Source organism: Macaca mulatta, chromosome 7 (genome assembly GCF_049350105.2).
Source record: "Macaca mulatta isolate MMU2019108-1 chromosome 7, T2T-MMU8v2.0, whole genome shotgun sequence".
NCBI lineage: Eukaryota > Metazoa > Chordata > Mammalia > Primates > Cercopithecidae > Macaca > Macaca mulatta.
Window position 1 is genome coordinate 34,219,131 of NC_133412.1, and position 22,361 is coordinate 34,241,491.

General features: G+C 37.9%; 1 protein-coding gene across 12 annotated transcripts in view; it reads left to right on the forward strand.

The window, feature by feature from the left end:
• Positions 1-22,361, forward strand: part of TCF12 (transcription factor 12) — a 375,360-nt gene that overhangs the window by 1,037 nt on the left and 351,962 nt on the right. For all 12 annotated transcript variants that reach the window (XM_077939464.1, XM_077939466.1, XM_028850968.2 and 9 more), the window contains 2 exons: positions 527-623; positions 1,608-1,680. In XM_077939464.1, the coding sequence (XP_077795590.1) occupies positions 549-623; positions 1,608-1,680 (148 nt within the window). In that variant the 5' untranslated portion in view covers positions 527-548. Of the gene's footprint in view, positions 1-526; positions 624-1,607; positions 1,681-22,361 lie in introns of those variants that run through there.

A 22,361-nucleotide genomic window follows, 5' to 3' on the forward strand; every position in this document is an offset into this window, starting at 1 on the left:
CCCTGGGCCCGCCGGGGACGTCCGGGCGGCGGCGGCCGCAGACGCGGGCCTGCGAGCGGCGCGTTCCCTGCAACTTGTCAGTTCTATTGTTGCCGAGCGAGTGAGTCACTTCGCATCTCCGCTCGCCGCCGCTCCGCTCGCTGGACGCCGAATTGCCCCTCACCCGGCTCCTCGAGACCCCAGCCGCGGCCGGGCCCCGCGCGCTGAGCACCCGGCGGCGGCGCGGAGCAGGGGGCGCCGAGGAGGGGCCAGAGACTGGCTCGGAAACTTGCGGGAGAGGCGGCGAGTTGCGGGAGCCGCCGCGTCGGTCTCGGGCCGCGCCGAGGAACGCGTGGATTCCGGGACCCGGCGCGGGCACTGAGCCTTCCCGCCCCCTCCTCGCTCGGCGGTGGGAGCGAGTCGGGGTCCTGGAAGTCATCCCGGCGCCCCCAGCGCTCTTCCGTAATCTTCCCCAGTACGGCTCTGTGTCCCCTCACACACTTTGGGCCTCGGTGGTCTCTCGTTGAGCCCGTTTCCTCTGCCCTAGGACCTGCTAGACGTGGCCGAAGATGAATCCCCAGCAACAACGCATGGCCGCTATAGGGACCGACAAGGAGCTGAGCGACCTGCTGGACTTCAGTGCGGTATGAGAGCTTTCTACGACATCTTGGGGTTCTGCTGAGGATTAAAAAAAAAAAAAAAAAAAAAAAAGGTGGAGGGAAGCAACGTGGGGACTAGGCAGCGTGAACTCCATCTGCTTGAGCAGTAGTTCTCAGGGCCGGAGTCCAGCTCTCCCAAGTTGGACACCTGAACTTTGATGTAATGTCTAGACTTGCACATTTAAAACTTTAATGCCAGAGGGGTCATTTGATTTAACCAGTTAAAAGGAGAACAATGTAATTATGACCTTTGGTTGAGTCACCCTCCCACCCCGATGATTATTAGGAATCTTGGACTTTATATGAAAATTTGTTTTTCTTCAACACTCCTCACCATTTTCCTTTCCAATATCAGATGTAGTTTATGGTACCTGAAAGATGTCAGCGACAAGAAAAGTAGTCCAGAGCTAGAATTTCTAGCCTTCACACACACACACGTGTGTGTGTGTATTATGTTCTTAACATGGGAAATGACTTAAAACCATCAACTGAAACCGAAGGGCCCACTGCTTTTATTTTTAATGGGTCTAATTCCTTTATTAACTGCTGTTAGGAGGCAGCACCTATACCTGCTTTATACAATTCAGTTATAATCCTTACTGTATGTAGTAATTTCATTGGCCATAATTCTGACTGTATGTGTATATTAAGATGTAATGTAAACGTAATGAGATTCACTTAGTTCCACAGTAAAGATCATGGATAATAATATACTGTGTAAACTTAATAATCTTGGAATGTTCCATGTAAATGATCGGGTCTTCAGAACAAAATGTAGCCATTATTTCCAATTAATTAGGAAATAGTATCACTCAGTGTATTTGCCTCTCTGGATCTGAATGTATCTCCAATTTTATTTTAACTTTCCTCCGAAGTATAATGACTGATAAATGACTTTTGGTGGACTTTTGTTTGCAAGGAATCTAGAAGAATTTCAGGACTAACAGATATATTTGGGTTATTTCGCAGATGTTTTCCCCACCTGTTAATAGTGGGAAAACTAGACCAACTACACTGGGAAGCAGTCAATTCAGTGGATCAGGTAAGATGATGTCTTAAACTAAAGACTCATATTTTGGTGGTGTGATACATTTTAGTAGAAAAATAGAAAGCATGACATTTAAATATTATTGAATATATGTATATAAAAGGTGGAGTTGAGTCAAGTGATAATTAGTAAGATTTATTAATTTTAAAAGATGACAGTTCCCTCAGAAATCTGTAGGAAATCAGTAGTTTCGTTGACAATTATTTAAAATGTTAGTGGGTTAACTTTTCAAAATGAATAGAAACTTAGATTTATTTGTAAATACCTATTAGATGACTGAATTCTGTCCTATATCCAGATTACATTCTGGTAATGTTTAGAGTAAGTTAAAGTAGATCTACACACTAGTGCTCTTTAAGTTTACTTTCAGTACATTTATGACTACTGTGCTCCATTTTAAAACATTTATCCCATTTTTCTTAAAAGTGCATTTTTTCATTTTTTTAACTTTTAAAAACTCCTAATTTTAAAATATTTTAGAAGCAAGGTTCATTCCAGTGTACAAAAGCTATAACTTTATTTAATTTAAATTTATTTCTTTGTGCTCAGAGATGAAAAAAATAACTGAAGCTATGACAGCATCATCTTAAGAAAACCAACTGTCAGATCTCTGGGCTGAAACTCAGTAATTCCTCTTTGATGGGTGCTTTTTATTTCCCCTGGTAAAATAATAGTTGATTTCTTAAAATACTGTGAGAATAAAACATCAGAAAATAAGGTTAATTTCATAACCACCTAAACACTTCATACCACTTTACATTCTAAAAAGTTTGTTTTTGAAAATTGTATACTAATTTAATTTACTAAAATTCATTTTTAATTATGAAATTACAGCTTGTGGGGAAAGTATAGTATGTCCTTAATCATCTTAAGTGAGTGAAATGAAGGTGTTTTTTTGAATTTTAAGTAGGTTAAAGACTAATATTATTCTTGATCAAAAGGACATCATGAAATGATAGCCAAGTCCCAACTCTTCTCTCATCTCCTTCCTTTTACTGGTAATCATTTGAAAGTTGTTACTTTTTTGTGGTGGGGGGAGAAAATTTAATAATTTTAAAGTTGTAGAAGATGGCTGTATTTCTTTACTGGTGTTGATACATCTCATTTTTTGCAACTAATAATTCATTCTCAGGAACCTTCAAATTTACTTTGACGAATACATAGTAGATGATGCTTAGTATTTTTTAAAAATAAGTCATGATATTACTGTTGCCTACTGTTCCAGCTTAAATTTTGGTAAATATATATAATTGGACACTCACTGATACAAACATGAACTCCAGGAACTTGCTATTAGAAGTGCATTCTATTTTTAGAATAAAGGCAATTATATTTATTTCACTTTTTAAACTTAAGAAGGATTTATGTAGTCTGTGAAATTTAAAAGTATATATATATGAACCGGGATATGGATTACAAGCATGACATTGGAGCAATTTTTGGACTACTTTTAGTGTGTTGCGTTACACAAAGAAAAAATTATTTTTCTACATTACAAATGATCACCGTATTTGATTATTTGGAGTAGGAACTTTTAGTTTTAAAAGTTAGATTTGTTATCCATTGAAAGGTTTGAACTTATACACCTGTATGCAGTGAACTTAGCATTATTTATCTGTGTGTTTTGTTTTAAATGCTACAAAAAGTTGTAATAAGCTGTGACTTTTAATAAATTAGTGAATGAATTTGAATTTGGGGAAGAGAAAATGGCACGTGATTGTTTTTCAAATCAAGATGTACTGGTAGATATAATTTTTCTGTGGCCATTTCTTAAAGGGAATGTCTAAAAGAAATTGGTATAGTAACATTATTTTAGTTATATAATTTATATTTGTATACCTTATTGACATTTGAATAATCTTCTGCCCTGATTTCAAAGGATATTATGTAATACACCCTAATGCCTATGTATTTGCAGCTATTAAGGAGCTAAAGATCTGACTTTCCTTTTGAAGAGCTGCCGTAGTAAAGATTAGAGTTTTTTGTTTGTTTTCTGTTTTGTCTTTGGAGTAATATTTATAAAAACCTCATGCTGTTTGACTTATGAAAACTAGAGTTTATAGTTGGGTATTGTAATTTCCTTTCTTATTTGTCCTTTTTGAGGAAGACTCAATTTCACAGTGGGCTGTTTTTGAGAAACAATATATAATACCTTCAGAAACTTTTTAAACTGGAAGAATATATATATATACTATAGTATGTGATGTTATCTTTAATCTTATTCCTGAAGCAAAACAAATAACTCATGATAGCTGAGTTATTTGCGTGTCAGAAGTCACTATGGAAAAGATAAAGGTGTGTTTACTACTAATTTGTCTTGAGGATCTGTTATGTTATTCCTTCATCAAGGTGTTAAAATTTTCTTTGCATTATGGTGAGAGTGAATTTGTTCACTTGGTATGATGGGCTGTGTGAAGTGTTCCTAAAGTGACCTTGAGAGAAGCTTTTCTTTCTGTAGGAGTGAAAAGTGGGGTACTCTGATTAGGGCAGTGTTTAGAAAGAAAGGGCAGTGTGTAGAAAGTTTGTTAAAAGGATTGACAACATGGAAATGGTTCAGATGTTTAAATCCATGTCCTCAACTTTAGGGTTTGAGTGTGTATGTCTAAATTGTGATTTTGGGTTTAGTTTTTAGTAGATTTAAGTGTTTGTTATGATATCTGAAAATTTCCTTTGTTTTGGAATCCGGATAGTAAGGGATGTTGTCATTTTGTAAGCCATCTGTAGATATTGAGCATCTCTCTGATATTTCTATCTAGAATGTCATTTTGAGTATTAAGTAAAGCTTTACTTTTTCTTATTGAATTCAGACTTTTGTAACAGTATAGGTTTCTTTTTGCCCAAAATTTTCAGAGATAATTGTAGGAAGTATTTACTGGCTCTTAATTTTTAAAAAGGAATACAGATTTTCATTTTTCAGTTACTGATCTTTTTTGGTCGGGGGGGAAATTTTTAGATGTACTTATAGGCTTTTTGAAAATACTGACATAGGGCCAGAAAAATGAATTCTCATTAAATTACTCTTCAGTATTTTTATTTTTTGGTAGTTATAGATTCATATGCAGTTGTAAGAAACTATACAGAGATTCTATATGCCTTTTACCCAGTTTCCTGCAATAATAGCACCTTGCAAAATTAGTACAGTATCACAACTAGGTTATTGATAGTGATACAGTCAAGATACAGAAACTGTTCTGTCACCCCAGGGATTCTTGGTATTGGCCTTTTATAACTGCATCCACTTTTCAAGTAATTTTAAAAAATGGCAAGATTACTAAATGCCTTCTTACCCTGTTAAACGAGGAGTAAGCTTTTCAAGTTGCCATAGCATTACTTGAACATATCAAGAACAAAATCAAGAGAAAACCAAAATTGTACCACTGTGGGTTTTTACTGAACTATAATAGAAATAGAAGTGGTGATTTGAGAGAGGAAACCAGGTCTGACCTTTCACTTAAGGTATTTTAAGGTTAAGAGTAGGGTGTGGTTCATATGATGTACATATTAGTGTTGAAATTTATAATAGCTATAATTTGTAGTAATACATACTTGTTAATATTGAGCCATGTTAGACATTTGCTTCAGGTAAGCTGTAGTGATTAATGAGAGTAACCACAAGAGTTAGCAGGTGTGTGAGGAAAAATATATTTTAGGACAAATATGGTCTGGTATTAAGTGGCTCATTTAAGGTAAAAGGTAGCAAGGGAGTGTTTTAGAGAAAACCTGTATATGAAAATTCAAACTTGGAAAACATAAAAATTAGAGACAAGATTACAACCATGAGTATTGTATACTTTTCAGAACAATTCCTGAACAATTGAAAAACAAGGTCGGGTGCGGTGACTCATGCCTTTAATCCCAGCACTTTGGAGGCCGAGGTGGGTGGATCACCTGAGGTCAGGAGTTTGAGACCAGCCTGGCCAACATGGTGAAACCCTGTTTCTACTAATAATACAAAAACTTGCTGGGCGTGGTGGTGGGCACCTGCTACTCAGGAGGCTGGGGTGGGAGAATTGCTTGAACCCGGGAGGCAGAGGTTGCAGTGACCTGAGATGGCGCCACTGTACTCTAGTCTTGGCAACAGAGTGAGACTCTTGTCTCCAAAAACACAAACAAACAAACAAAAAATGGTGTTCTCCCTTCCCCACCAGCCGTACTCATTGCTTGTCATGGATTTGAAAAACAATTTGATTAGATCACAACATTTTAGGGGCTTGTTTATTGTATATAGTGAGGCATACCTACGATTAATATTTTTGTTTTCATTAGCCATTTAAACACAAATTCAAGTTTCTGTCTTCAAGATATCCTTTGCTATATCTTTGAGTTTTTAAACAAGCCTTTTGAAATGGGAAGATAAAGATGAAGATATCCAGCCTTGACTATAAACAACTTTCAAATTTTACACTTATTTGGGCAATAAATAATACTGTCTTACTAAAGCCATATAGTCTTTTCTGCTCTTAAACAATTGGTAATCTTTCCTGGAATGTCATTGCCTGCCTAGTGTTGTCAAAGACTTGGGTAATCTCACTGAAAGAAAGTAAAAGTAACACTATTAGAAAGGCTCTCCTGAAAAAGAAAAAAAAGTGGTATTTCTGGACAATGTGTGGAATGCCTTTTTTTTTTTTTTTGAGATGGAGTCTTGCTCTGTCCCCCGGGCTGGAGTGCAGTGGCCGGATCTCAGCTCACTGCAAACTCCGCCTCCTGGGTTTACGCCATTCTCCTGCCTCAGCCTCCCGAGTAGCTGGGACTACAGGCATCCGCCGCCTCGCCCGGCTGGGTTTTTTTTTGTATTTTTTAGTAGAGACGGGGTTTCACGGTGTTAGCCAGGATGGTCTCAATCTCCTGACCTCGTGATCCGCCCGTCTCGGCCTCCCAAAGTGCTGGGATTACAGGCTTGAGCCACTGCGCCCGGCCGGAATGCCTTTTTAAAAGATCATTTAATAAGACTGCTTTTGGGTATCACTTGAAAGTATGTTTATGGATGGGAATGTTGAAATTGCAAATCTAAAAGTGTTTGTGTTTAGGGAAGATAATGAGAAGACAAATATTTAAATGTATTGGTTCAAAAGACTAATGAATGACAGTTTCCTTTGTTAAATAGTTGTGCCATAAGTATCTCATTTTTATCAATAAACTATTTAGTATCTACCTATGCATTCTTCTAGCAGTTTTTGGGAAGATGGGAAATGGAGAAGGTCATTGCTCAGAAAAAGTGGAGACATTTCCCCGGGCGTGGTGGCTCACGCCTGTAATCACAGCATTTTGGGAGGCTGAGGCAGGCAGATCACTTGAGGCCAGGAGCTGGAGACCAGCCTGGCCAACGTAGCAAAACCCTGTCTCTACCAAAAATACAAAAAATTAGCCAGGTGTTGTGGCACGTGCCTGTAGTCCCAGCTACTGGGGAGGCTGAGGCAGGAGAACCGCTTGAACCCAGGAGGCAGAGGTTCCAGTGAGCCGAGATTGCGCCACGGCACTCCCTCTTGGGTGCACGGAGGGAGACTGTCAAAAAAAAAAGGTGGAGACATTTATTATTAGATGGGAAGTAAAATACTTCTCTTAACATAGAATATGTCAGCAAACACACATTATTGTAGTTCACATTGAGTCCATAAGAAAGAGGCTATGCTGAAGAGTCAGGGAACTGGCTTAAGGAAAACTCAAAAATATTGAGTTTAGAGTTAAGTTGTGATGGAGATATGGACAATGAATTAGGGAAGAGAAGAACTGGTCTTCCAGTTGAGGAATAGCATGAGGAGAGACCTGGAAATAAGAATTTAGCTTGATCCAAGGGCCTGTACAGTTCAGAGAGAGAGAAGCTGGTTTTTATTTGTCACCACTCCTTAATTCCTGGGGGAGCTCATATTTACATATTATCTGGAGCTGGACTACAGGTGTTCAGATCCAGAAATTACCAGTGAATATCTGGGTGATCTTGGGTATGTTACTTCTCTGCTTTTGTTTCTTAATCTGTAAAACAGGACTAATAATAGTAGTTATCCTTATAAGGTTGTTAGGAGTGTTCAATGAGTTAATACATGTAAAGTTCCAAGAATAGTGCCTAGCACATAGTTAGCTGTGGTGGAGTAAATTGTTAGTGGTGAGACACTAAAATAAGGAAGGCATTTATTTACTTTGGAGGCCTTTATGCCAATCTAGGATGAGCTGGTGAGGGATTGCATTTGGTGTTAGTGTAGGGAATAGAAAGGAAAAATATCAGAAGTAAAGGATTGATAGAATTTGAAGGATTGATAGAATTTGAAGGATTGGCTTTCTGTAGGTAAGAGAAATGACTCAAGATTGCAGTTCTGACATAATTGGAGGATAGCAATGCTGGAGGTGATAAAGATGCTGAATTGTTTTTTGCATTTTATATTTCACATGACCAGGGACTCTTCTGGCTAATTTGAAGATTTATGAGGGAAGTATGCTCAGTAAAGATGTTGGTTAAAAAGAAGACCATTTTTTTTCTGCATATAAAGTTATTACATAGTCATAATTGAAAAGAAAATTGGAGAACAGAAAAAGCAAAAGGGGAAAAATTACCTTTATTTCACTATCCAGAGAAAATTGTTTATTTCCTTTTTGTCTTTTTTTTCTTATAGTTCTGTTTACAAAGTTGGTAACTTAATGTTAGTTCATTTATGTCCTATTTTTTGTTTCACTTAATTTTCTACCATTAACATTTTCTCCTGTTATTAACTTGGCTTAAAATAGTTACATGCTCTTAAGTGGAATGAATATAGCATATCTTAACAAATCCATTTTCTTACTACTTGACATTTAGGGATTTTTGTTAATTTGCTTTTTGATATGATAAATAATGTAGTACTGACCACCTTTTTGTGTGTATGTTTTTGCCCACATTTTGATTTCTTTTGGTTAGGAGATGCAAATTTTGTTTTTTGTGCCTACAAGTTAATAATTAAAGCTAATGAATTCCCTTAGGGAAATGAACACAGAGGGAGATAATTTATCAGACCAGGGATTGATGTTAATGGTGGAGTTACATGCATAAAATTAGTGACTTTGGTTGATTATTTAATGTAACAATACAAAATTTTATTAGTATGTGAATGGATGCATTATGACATTTGGAGCACATTTGTGCTTGTATACAAATGTGTTGTGTGGTGACTGGAGGGAATTCCTGTCATTCTTTGACCTGTGCTTATTGAAGTGGAGTGGAATCTAATTGGAGTCTTGTCAGTGAGAGAGCCCTTGAATTCCTGACTTTTTGTGAGAGAGGCAGTATAGTGTAGTGGAAAGAATTGGGCTCAGGAGCCAGACAACTGGATTGGAATCGATGACTTGCAACTTACTAGGTTAGGATGGCCTTAGGCAAGACATTTAAGTAATCAGAGCTATAGTTTTTTCAGTTGTGAAAAGTGGGTAATAATGCCCACCTATGGAATCCTTGTGAAGATTAAATAAGGTTATCTATATATTTCCTCCTACAAAGCTGCTTCAGAAATGGTAGCTGCTATTATTTGTGGTACCTTCTAATTAGTATTCTTGGTAATACTAATGATTCTATTAGAAATCATTATATAGCCAGTATTATAGCTAGTGTTTATTGAATTCCTATTATATGCTAGGCATTGTGATAAGCAATTTATGGGCATTATCTCATTTTACTTTGGATAAAATGAAATGTTTTGTCTGTGGGGTTGGAAGTGAGGAAATACCCCTACAAGAGCAACAAATCAAAGTTGCTTTTAGTGCCATAAAATTGTGTATATGAAGTCTGAGAAGTTATCAGGCATATAAGTAGTTTTGAAAAGTCATGAAGTACCTAAGAACCTTAACTTTTCTTTTTTAGTTGATTTCTTCTTAATGTTATTATTTTGTAGACTCTACTTTGTAGAGTGCAGAATAATGAACAGAATGTGTACACCTTTTGAAACTCCTTTTCCATGCTTAGGTATCGCCACCACTTAAATGTAGTATTTTGTCCATATTATTTCTCCAGGTACTTGAAATTCTTTCTGGAGTAAGGCATAGTCTAAATAATTAAGTAAAATAAAAATTACCTGACTTGAAAGGATAGAACGCCTGGGAACAGGTTAGAGAGAATGTTAAGAGTCTCTAGGGTAGAGCGTCTTCACTTTTTTTCTTAATGGCAGAGAAGAAGGAACATAAACTCCCTTGGTAGCCTGAAGCAGCATGTCGCAAGTGAGTGGAAGAAATTGTATCTTAAAAATTCATGTACATTTTATTTTCTACTTGCTACCACAACTATTTGCAGTAATTTAAATATGTTTTCATTAATCACTGAGTAAAACTGAATTTCTAAAGTTGCATCATTTTCAGCTTATGGCATTACCTTCCTCTCGTTTTGGTTTGTATCTTTGAGGGTAAGGGTCAAGGTGGAATGGAATGCTGGCCAATCCTTAATGAGAAGCCCAACTCTAGAGCATATCTTTAGCTGTATTTTTTCATGCACCTTTTCTTGCTCCTATAGAAGCCTGTAAAAAGGGATCATTACATCAGGGGGAAACATGGTTTTGGTAGAAAGAAAACTGTTATTTTCATAAACTGAAGCACAGATAGTTTTGTTAATAACATGACTGTTACTTGAAACTTTTTTCTGTTTCCAGCCAGATCATCCTGTAGTTTTTAAAGATACCCTTGACTTGGAAAGAAAATGTAATTTTTATAGAGAGAGCTTTGGTTTTTTTGTTGCATGTTTAAAATGTGCTCTTATGTGTTCCAGGTTAAAAATGTGCTCTCATAAAGACTATGGTGAGTCATCTAAGCTACTGTAAGCTGCTTGGGGACTTAAAGATCACATTTAAAGATCACACAGAAAAGAAAACGGATTAGAGATTGGTTACTAATTTTTATTGCATTGGGTGGTGACTCAGGGATGAAACCTTCAACATAATGTAATAAAACAATTAGAGATAAGGTACAGGACAGAAAATACTACCTTTTTTTTTTCTTAAAAAAACACTACTACCATAACTTACTATATTTTGGTGATTAAAATTGGGAAGATTTGGCCCAAGATGTCATTTTGTCAGCTCTGTGGTATTAGGAAGGTGCCTGAATTTGAACTGAGGGGGTTTCTCTACATTTGTGGTAATCTATGGAAGATCATTCTAGTTGCCAAATGGAAGTCTTTGTGGAGGCAGCCTCCCTCAAAGGTTGTCAGTTTGTTTGCTTCGGGTAGTTTTGCCTGTGAGCTATTGTCAGGCTTTAAAAATGAGCAAGATAGACTCATAATTACTTTTTCATCACTTCATTGGTAGCTGATACATGAACACAGGTTGGACTTAATATAATCATGGCTGCTCCAGTCAGTGAGCGAATGCGCTGCTGCTGTCGGCCAGAGTTGTGAATGTTGGTTAGGCATGGCAGGTCTCCCTGCTGGGAGGGAATTACCGTTATCCAGCTTCTTGGTCCCAGAGGCATGTTGTTGTTCTGAGGTAGTTGGGGATAAGTAAGCGGTTTGTTTGTACCTTTGTAGAAGAAAAAATGCTAGGCTCACTTTGAACGGAAGTGTGGTTTGGCCACAGGTCAGTTTAGAGAATCTGAGCTTATATGGGCCCTTGTGCCAAGGGTAAGAATCTTTGAGTTCTCCTGCAGGATCCTTCTAGGTTTTTCCTATTTGGAAACCCCACTATATCTAGCCAACTTTGTCATGTGGTTCAGAGGCCCATTTACTTATCTGCTTGGTACTGACATACTCAGATTTTAGAAAATGTTTTTTAGTGTTAGTCCCAGTTGGGAATAAAGTTAAAGGGAAAAGTGTTTCATGTTGAATCTCTTGATAGGAACATATAACTTGAAATGATTATAACTTTCCAATTAGGTAGGTAATTAGAGCCATTTCAAGACGGTCCTAAATATCCTAAATATCTTTTATCTAAGCATCAGCAATTTTTTTTTATTCTAGGTGATAGCATATTTTATTATTTGTCAAGATCCCCTTTTCCCTATTAGAGATCCACAGCCCCTTATCTGCAATTTTGAAATCTAAAAAGATCTGAACCACAATTAATTTCAGCATGAAGTATTTTGATGGCAAAATCTGATGTTATCTGAAAGGAGGCCGTTGACATTCTCTATTTTCCTAGTTCCTGTGTGGTTGCCAGGAGCTGATTTGTAGCATATGACATATGTACCTATATACTATGTTTCCTTTCTAAAGTCTGAAAAACTCAGTTCTAAAACCCACCTGGCCCCATGGATTTTAGAAAAGGTATTATGGAGATCTGTCTATCTCTCCTCCTCTCCCTCCTTCCTTCACCCCCCACCCCAGGGATTGTTTTCAGCTCACAGTAAGAACTTTTTGTTCTCAAAAGTCTAAACTAAAGACTTCATTATTTTAAATACAGAACAGAAAAATTGTGGTGGACTTGTTTATATAAAGCAAATTCTTCTTGGAATATAAGCTTTTCAGGCTGAGTTTTATGCTTTGAGTAGTCCGTCCAATACATTGATTTAGGGAATCAAGATCTGTTTTGAGGAGAGAGAAGCTTTCTCATCTTTTGGGCCAACGAGTGTGCTGATACTTCTCTGATCAGTTAAAGCATGCGGAGAAATTTTCAGGGTACTATCAGGAGAGTAGAGTTCTTTTCATTTGGTCCCCATTTTGTATACATAAGAAGCATTATATGAGCTCTGCTACCAGGAAGCCTCAACTCTGACCATACTCTTTTGAATTCTGACTGAGAGCAAACAGTTAAGAAAATCCTAATAGTCATCTTCAAGAAGAAAAAGTAGAACCAAGATACTTTGCTGTAGGGAACACACAAAATCAGTCTTTGGTAAACTTTATTCTTTCCTTTTTATTGGTGAAAAGTTTTCATAGATTAGTAGCATGATGTTTATTCCTGAAATACACTCATTACAGGCATCTTAATTAAAAACAAGTTATGATTCTGTTGAGTGTGAAATTTTCCTCAGGAGCTTATTATTGGCTCAGACGCACTACTGTTTAATATAAACTATGAAAGTAGTAATGAAGTGTATAATAAACTAGTTTGCGGTAGTCTGTTTTGAGAGGTAGACCAGTAGGCCATTGACTTTTCTGGTGGCTTTGCAAGCCTGTTGCTTGTACTGTTGCTAGTGTTATGTCTTAAGAACCATGATACAATGTTGAGTAATTAAATCCATTTAAAGTTTGTAGGGGTTTGAGATGCTGTACTGCAGGAACACAAAACATGCCATAGTGCCAGGGTCTCTCTTGCCTTCATATTTGTATAATCCCTCTTCTCAAGCTTAAGAACAGTGCCTGTAGTGAGCAGACTCTATTCACATTGAGTTTGACTCCGGAGACTTGCGGAATACGTTATAATAGCAGTAGGACTTTGTCCACTGAATGATTGGGGGAAGGGGAGGAGTCTTACTGTTTTAAAGCAAAATCAGTGAAGATAACAGTACTTCATAAATATTTACTGATATGCTATTTGCTTCATAACTCTTGTAGGAAGTTGGTAACTGTTAATTTTACAGAGGAAATAGAGAAATCAACAGTGAAATACATTTGCCTGTGGTTTCTTATTGCCCCTCAGAAGTAGCAAACTCTAATCAGTTGTAGTTGCACCTGCACTGATACCAATCTACAAGAGCATGGTTTGTCTTGAGGAGGAATTTAGTATCTCTAGAAATCTTTGAAATTTGTTGTAATAAGAAGTCTTATCTGAAGCCAAGGTGACAAAAAGAAAAAAAGAAGTCTTAAATGGGGTACTGTTGATATTCTCCAAAAGTGCTTCAAGATTTATTTATTTAATTATTATTTGGGAGACAGCATGTAGCTGTGTCGCCCAGGCTGGAGTGCAGTGGTGCGATCTCAGCTTTCACTGCAACCTTTGCCTTCCGGGTTCAAGCGATTTTTGTGCCTCCGCCTTCTGAGTAGCTGGGATTACAGGCACCTGCCACCACACCTAGTTTTGTAATTTTTGGTAGAGATGGGGTTTCACCGTGCTGGCCAGGCTGTTCTTTAATTCCTGTCCTCAGGTGATCTGCCCACCTTTGCCTCCCAAAGTGCTGGAATTATAGGCGTGAGCCACTGTGCCTGGCTGATTTATTTTTATTAAGGAGAAAACAGTGTAATTAGAAGCCTCCATAAAATGGTTAATTAAGGACTTTAGTATTTCAAGACATTGAATATAAATAGCTACAACCTAAGATATCTTTATAAAAGCGTAATTCTTTTTTTGTGTGGTCTTATTGCTAAGCTGTCTTTAGACTTTGTGCGTTGGGAAGAATATGAAATTTGATAGTTGGAAGATACTGGAATATTCACAGCTATCATTTAGTTGAGGTCAGAGAAAAGAACGGTTGCTTCATAGTATGGACAATTTTAATTTTTTTATTTCCCTTTTTTCAAAGATTTAGTGTTTAGTTATAAAAACAAGTTAAAGTGGATGGAAAATGTTTATTCCAAAAGTAGTTTAAAAATGTTGTTAAACATACAGAAGATATTAGAACAGAACTTTTAATTCATTAAATGAAAGGTATTAATGCTAATATTGAAAGGGTTATGATTAGTTCATTTTGTATGTTTATTTAGAAATAGATTGGGCTGTTGTTAAAGAGCATTTGTAGGTATTTGAGTGAATATCTACTAATGCACTGTTTTTTATTCTGTGTAGAATGGTTTGTTTAAGGTAGTGGAGAATAGAGATACATTGTGATGGTATATTTGAAAGAGGAGCAGTTTGGAGATACAAAGTTTTGGTTTAGTGTTGGCTTTAGTATTTACTAGATATGTGATCCTAGGGCAGCATACTTTAACCTCTCTGAGTCTGTTTATCTTATGTCTAAGATGAGAACAATAAAAATACTGCCTTAGGGGGTTATGATAATGAGCAGATTAAAAATTTTTATGAAAATTCTAAAATGTGGAGGTTTGTGGTCTGTACAGATATTAGTTATTTTATTAGGTGGCGTAGAAAGTCTTGAAAGGGATTCCAAGCTTTTCATATACATATGGAGAAAGGGAATCTTCATGTAAAACTTAAACATTTCTGATGGTCAGTTATTGAAGATTAAATCAGGTGACTGAGAGGAACACTAGCCTATGGAACTCTTTATCATTTTAAATATGTAATTTACATATTTTATATATAAATATATATTTCATCAGAATGAAATATATATAATATTTGTATATAATTCATCAGAATCTCAGAATTGTTCGGATGAGTCTTTTTGGTTAAATGGGGGAAATTGAAGCAGTAAAGTAAAATAAATCCTCAGGCATATTCTTTTTGAGGATTTTGTTAATTATATTCCAAACCATAGAGCCCCCATATTAGTGCCCTTGAGTCCTTTATTCTCAGCTCAGTTTTTAAAATGCTTGTTGAGGATCTGCTGTAGTGACAAGGTTAACCCCAGGCTTAAGTATGAATGTGTGACAGCTGAATAGTTCTTAGGAAGAGTCTGCTTTTACTTTGTACTGATAAGCAGTAATCTCAACAAAATTTTAGTGACACTAAAGAGTTAACGAGTTAAAAGTTCAGATATACTTTTATACTCTTGAGTGATGAGGAGAGGATGCAGAGATGGGGTTACAAAACGCAAGAGGAACTCTTGTCTGCTGTATGCTTGTGCTTGAAGCAAGAAAGTCTGAGACTTAGTCATATCCTTGAATGACAGGACTTGGAGCTGTCTGCTGATGATGCTACTGTTTCCTGGTTCTTTGTGATTAGGACTTTGTGATGAGGATGTTCCTGCAGCATCCAGTATTGTCCCTTTCCATTTAGAGTGTTTGTCTGGGTATATAAAACACCTGTCTTACCTTATATTGGGAAATATTGGGATTTTCCATGACTTTCTAAGTATCTCTTTATGTGATTGTATTGTTCAGAAGTTTTCACATTACTTTGAAGAAGGGAATTGACAAATCAAAGTAAGGGGACTATTGGGTTCCTTTGGAACCCAGTGCCAGTAGGGCCATTGAGGTAGCTTTGATGGAGGCCAGCGTACTTGTGGCATTCATAGGAGCTATTTGCTGATTGTTCTTCAGAATAAGACATTAACTGGGTTTGGGAGAAAAGGGTTATGGGGTGATTTGACAGTTGCTTGACTGGACTCAAGAAAATTCTGGGGCCTCTGTCTCAGCTTCTCCCTTTGTAATAATTCCTAATGCTTTCTTGAAGGTCTACCTTAAATTGCAACGATGAGAATAGCTGGTAGGTGAAACAGCAAAACTAAAGACCTTGGAAATGGGTAGTGAGGGTTCTTGAATATAACTTCTGAAAATCCTGGGGCCAAGTGAGGTAGCTTATTTTTCTCTGTAGCTAATTGATTGCTCTGTAATCTGTTGCTTTGCTACTGGACATTGCAGTAGTCTCTTTAGAGCAGTCTTCTTGCTGCCAGTTGCTCTCTTTTTCCAGTCTGTCTTAGTCTGCTTGGGCTGCCATAACAAAATACCATAGATCTGGTGGCTTAAATGACAGAAATTTATTTTCTCACAGTTTTGGAAGCTAAAAGCCTAAGATAAGGGGAGATAAGGGTGCCAGCATGGTCGCCTTCTGGTGAGGGCTCTCTTTCTGGCTTGCAGAGGGATACCTTCGCACTGTGCCCTCAGTGTATGTGTGTGTGGGAGGGTCTCATGTGTGGTGTCTCTCTCTTTTTTTAAAAAAAAAAATTTGTTTCCATAGGTTTTTGGGGAACAGGTGGTATTTGGTTACATGAGTAAGTTCTTTAGTAGTGATTTGTGAGATTTTGGTGCACCCATCACCCAAGCGGTATACACTGAACCAAATATGTAGTCTTTTATCCCTCACCCCCCTCCCACCCTTTCCCCTGAATCCGCAAAGTCCAAGGTATCATTCTTAGACCTTTGTATCTCATAGCTTAGCTCCCGCTTATGAGTGAGAACATACGTTGTTTGGTTTTCCATTCCTGAGTTAAATTCTCTTAGGAGAATAGTCTCCAGTTCCATCCAGGTTGCTGTGAATGCCATTAATTCGTTCCTTTTTATGGCTGCACAGTATTTTATCATGTATATGTATACCACAATTTCTTTACCCACTAGTTGATAGATGAGCATTTGAACTGGTTCCGTATTTTTTGCTATAAACATGTGTGTGCAAGTATTTTTTTCATATAATGACTTCTTTTCCTGTGGGTAGATACCCAATAGGGATTGCTGGATCAAATGGTAGTTCTACTTTTAGTTCTTTAAGGAATCCCCTCACTGTTTTCCATAGTGGCTGTACTAGTTTACATTCCCACCAGCAATGTAGAAGTGTTCCCTTTTTACTGCATCCATGCCAACATCTATTCTTTTTTGATTTTTTTACTATAGCCATTCTTGTGAGAGTAAGGTGGTATTGCATTGTGGTTTGGATTTGCATTTCCCTGATCATTAGTGATGTTGAGCATTTTTTCATGTTTGTTGGCCATTTGTATATATTCTTTTGAGAATTGTCTATTCATGTCCTTAGCCCCCTTTTTGATGGGATTATTCGTTTTTTCTTGCTAATTTGTTTGAGTTCCTTGTAAATTTTGGATATTAGTCCTTTGTCGGATGTATAGATGGTGAAGATGTTCTTTCACTCTGTGTGTTGTCTGTTTACTCTGCTAACTGTTCTTTTGCTGTGCAGAAGCTCTTTAGTTTAATTAAGACCCACCTCTTTATCTTTGTTTTTGTCACATTTGCTTTTGGGTTCTTGGTCATGAAGTCTTTGCCTGAGCCAGTGTCTAGAAGGGTTTTTCTAATGTTATCTTCTGGAATTTTTGAAGTTTCAGATCTTAGATTTAAGTCTTTGATCTATCTTGGTTGATTTTTGTATAAGATATGAGATGAAGATCCAATTTTGTTCTCTTATACAGTGTGGTTTGCCAATTATTCCAGCACCATTTGTTGAATAGGGTGTCCTTTCCCCACTTTAGTTTTTGTTTGCTTTGTTGAAGATCGGCTTTAAAGTATTTGGGTTTATTTCTAGGTTCTCTATTCTGTTCCATTGGTCTGTGTGCTTATTTTTATACTAGTACCATGCTGTTTTGGTGATTATGGCCTTACAGTCTAGTTTGAAGTCAGGTAATGTGATGCCAGATTTGATCTTTTTGCTTAGTCTTATTTTAGCTGTGCTGGCTCTTTTCTGGTTCCATATGAATTTTAGGATTTTTTTTTTCTAGTTCTGTGAAGAATGATGGTGATATTTTGATGGGAATTGCATTGAATTTGTAGATTGCTTTTGGCAGTATGGTCATTTTCACAATGACAGTGTGAAATTTCACAATATTAATTCTACCCATCCATGAGCACGCAATGTGCTCCCGTTTGTGTCATCTGTGATTTATTTCAGCACTGTTTGGTAGTTTTCCTTGTAGACGTCTTTTACCTCTTTGGTTAGGTATATTCCTAAGTATTAAGTTTTTTTAGGCTGCTATTTTAAAAAGGGTTGAGTTCTTAATCTGATTCTCAGTTTGGTTGCTCTTGGCGTATAGTAGAGCTACTGATTTGTATACTTTAATTTTGTATACGTTAAATTTGTATATGTTAATTTTGCTGAATTCATTTATCAGTTCTAGGAACTTTTTTTTGAGAGAGAGTCTCGCTCTGTCTCCCTGGCTGGAGTGTAGTGGCGTGATCCTGGCTCACTGCAACCTTCTAGGAGCTTTTTGGAGGAGTCTTCAGGGTTTTCTAAGTGTACGATCATGTCATCAGCAAACAGCAACGGTTTGACTTCTTTACCGATTTCGGTGCCCTTTCTTTCTTTCTCTTGTCGGGTTTTCTGGCTAGGACTATGTTGAATAGAAGTGGTGAGAGTGGGCATCCTTGTCTTGTTCCAGTTCTTGGAGGGAATGCTTTCAGCTTTTCCCTGTTCAGTATTATGTTGGCTGTGGGTTTGTCATAGATGGCTTTTATTACATTGAGGTATGGCCCTTATAGGCCGATTTTGCTGAGGATTTGAATCATAAAAGGATGCTGTATTTTGTCAGATGCTTTTCCCACATCTACATCTATCAAGATGATCATGTAACTTTTGTTTTTAGTTCTGTTTGTGTGGCATATCACATTTATGTGTCTGTTAAGCCATTCCTGTATCCTGGTATGAAACTCGCTTGATCATGATGGATCATCTTTTTGATATGCTGTTGGATTCGGTTAGCTAGTATTTTGTTAAAGATTTTTGCATCTGTCTTCATCAGGGGTATTGGTCTGTAGTTTGCTCTTTTTTTCTCCTTCCTTCCTTCCTTCCTTCCTTCCTTCCCTCCCTCCCTCCCTCCCTCCCTTCCCTCCCTTCCCTCCCTTCCTTCCTTCCTAACTTCCTTCCTTCTTTCTTTTCTTTCTTTCTTTCTTTCTTTCTTCTCTTTTCTCGCTCTGTTGCCAGGCTGCAGTACAGTGGCACGATCTTGGCTCACCACAACTTCCGATTCCCTGGTTCAAGCGATTGTCCTGTCTCAGCCTCCGAAGTAGCTGGGATTACAGGCACGTGTCACCATGCTCAGCTAATTTTTGTATTTTTCATAGAGACAGGGTTTCACCATGTTGGCCAGGATGGTCTTGATCTCCTGACCTCGTGATCCACCCGCCTTGGCCTCCCAAAGTTTTGAGATTACAGGCGGGAGCCACCGTGCCCGGCCTGTAGTTTGCTTTTTCTGTTGTGTCCTTTCCTGGTTTTGGTATTACAGTGTTACTGGAGTCATAGAATGATTTAGGGAGGATTCCCTGTTTTTATGTCTTGTGGAATAGTGTGAATAGGATTGGTACAAATTCTTCTTTGAATGTCTGTTAAAATTCTGCTGTGCATCTGTCTGGTCCGAGCCTTTTTTTTTTTTTTTTTTTTTTTTTGGGGGGGTGGTAATTTTTTTATTACCATTTCAGTGTTGCTGCTTGTTTCTTTGATGTTCCCTGGCACTAAACCCATCATTAGGGCCCCACTTCATGACATCATCTAGACTAAACTAACTTTCAAAGGCCCTATCTCCATTGGGGCTCCATCACATTCAGGGTTAAAGCTTCCACACACGAATTTTGAGAGAGTGCAACCGTTCAGTCCATAACATAGTCCATTTCATACACTTAAAACCTCTTCTTCCTGTGATTTGTCTCAGGATCTACTTTGTTCCCTGTTGGCTATAAAAACAATTAAAAGCATCACCTTAGCATTTATGTTCTTCAATAATCTGATCGAGACTTACCTTAGCCAGTGTTATATTCACTGCTTTTCAGTCTGAATTGTGTGGTTCAGTTACACTGGTCTCTCCTCACTTGACTTCTTACTCCAGTTATTCTTTACTCCCAACCTGAACACTCTTTGCCATTCTTATGCCATTTGAATTCTCTTTCATTTATGAAATCTTCCCCAGCCTTTTCAGGTCATAATTTTGTAAAAATGTATACATTGTATACATCCATATACAGATATATACATGACAAATGTAGCATTCACATATTTTAAGGACTCTTGGGTAGAGGAAAGTACTAATTCCTTTTTTTAACCACTGAAGACAGAGCTAAGGTCAGTATGGCAGCTATAGTCAGTAGATTTTGAGTGCAACTAATTATTGTATAATAGCTGGTCAGCCTCCGGAGTTTTAACCCTATGATTAGAAAAAGTCTGATGCCTGCTTTTGATGAATATTGAACATAGTATTTCTGTTGGGAAATTCTGAGGTTTTACTTACCATGACATTTTTTAGAATACTGTCATTTGGATTTTTTTGTTGTTTACTGTATGTATATTAGATTATAAACTCTGTGGAAGCAAAGATAGTGCTTTACACTTGTGTTTCTGCACAGTACCATGTTTTGAGGTTAATAAACACTTGGTAACTGACTATTTGATTTAGGGTTGGAGATGTGTGATAGGTTGGTGGAAAGATATTAAATTCCCCAAATTGCGTTTTCTTTCCTAGCACAAGCTGCATGGTGAGGCTTTAAGGAAGCACTGAAACTTATGTTGATTAGCTGACTGGAGACGTGAGGTGTTCATTTTTGAGAATGTTCCACTTGTGTTCTTACTTACTCTGCTCAGGGATGAGCAAGAGGTGGCCAAGTAGTAAAGCCATGGAGGTTGTATGTGAAAACAGCTGGTTCTGTAGAACCACAGTCAGCTCTAACTCTGAAAAGCAAAAAGAAGTGAAACTTTCATAGTGCGTTTTTTGTTTTGTTTTGTTTTGTTTTTGTGACAGGTTATATAGCACTTTTGGTTTTTAGTAATGTGAGACTAAGGGGAGAATGGCTTGTGTGATTCTGGGATTCATTGGGTAGGGAGCTCTGTTTTATGAGGACTCTAGGAAGCCAGTAGCTGGCCAACACTTTAGAAACAATAGTTTTTCTAAAACAACCTTGATTTTTTTGTCCAGTTGGGCCAGGGAGGAGAGGTTATATAATCTAGTATTATAGTAGATGTGAAGAAACTGTCATAAAAGCAGAAAAAGATAGTCTTATTTAATGGAATTAAGAGTTCATTTTCCTGGTCAACTCGTGATAGAGGTGAACCTTTTATTTAATACTCTGTCGTCTTTGGTTTTAGAATTTGGGGCCAAAGCTGCTTTTGTTGATTGTAGGAACTATGTTGTCTTCATATTTTGAAGTTAGACTGCACATCTAGACATGATGTGTTTAGCAATTGTTTCTTCTTCTTCTTCTTCTTCTTTTTTTTTTTTTGGAGACGAGGTCTGATTCTGTTGCCCAGGCTGGGGTGCAGTGGTGTGATCATAGCCTACTGCATCTTTGAACTCCTGAACTCAAGGATCCGTCTGCCTTGGCCTCCTGAGGTTAACACGTGTGCATGACCATGCCCAGCTACTCTTTTTTTTTGTTTCTTTTTGGGTAGAGACAGTGTCTCACCATGTTGACCAGGCTGGTCTCACACTCCTGACGTCAAGCAGTCTTCTCACCTCGGCCTCCCAAAATGCTGGGATTACAGATGTGAGCCACCGTGCCAGGCCTTTAAATTATTTTTTATTATTTTAGGCCCAGTGCAGTCACTCACATCTATAATCCCAGCACTTTGGGAGGCTGAGGCGGGTGCATCACTTGAGCCCAGGAGTTTGAGACCAGCCTGGGTAACATGGTGAAACCTGTCTCTACAAAAACTAAAAAAATTAGCCAGGTGTGGTGGCATGTACCTGCAGTCCCAGCTATTCAGGAGGCTGAGGTGGGAGGATCACCTGAGGTCAGGAAAATTGAGGCTGCAGCGAACCATGATCGTGCTACTGCACTCCAACCTGGATGATAGCATGGGACCCTTTCTCAAAAAAGATTTTTTTTTTTTTTTTTTGAGATGGAGTTTCGCTCTTGTTGCCCAGGCTGGAGTGCAGTGGTGTCATCTTGGCTCACTACAACCTCTGCCTTCCAGGTTCAAGCAATTCTCCTGTCTCAGCTTCCCGAGTAGCTGGGATTACAGGCATGAGCCACCACACCCGGCTAATTTTTTGTATTTTTTAGTAGAGGCAGGGTTTCATTATATTGGCCAGGCTGGTCTTGAACTCCTGACCTCAGGTGATCTGCCTTGCCTCGGCCTCCCTAAGTGCTGGGATTACAGGTGTGAGTCATGCGCCCGGCCTTTGTTTTTGTTTCTTGTTTTTTTTTAAAACTAGGAATTGAGCTGACTGCCTTGATGTAATTTGGAGAGACACTGTTACTCTCGTATATGGAATTTGGAAAAATTCTGTTTTAGGAAAAACATCTCTCTCTTTGTTTTTTTGAGCCATTGTGCCCAGCCGGAAAAGCATCTCTTGAAGGTTAAGGCATTTTA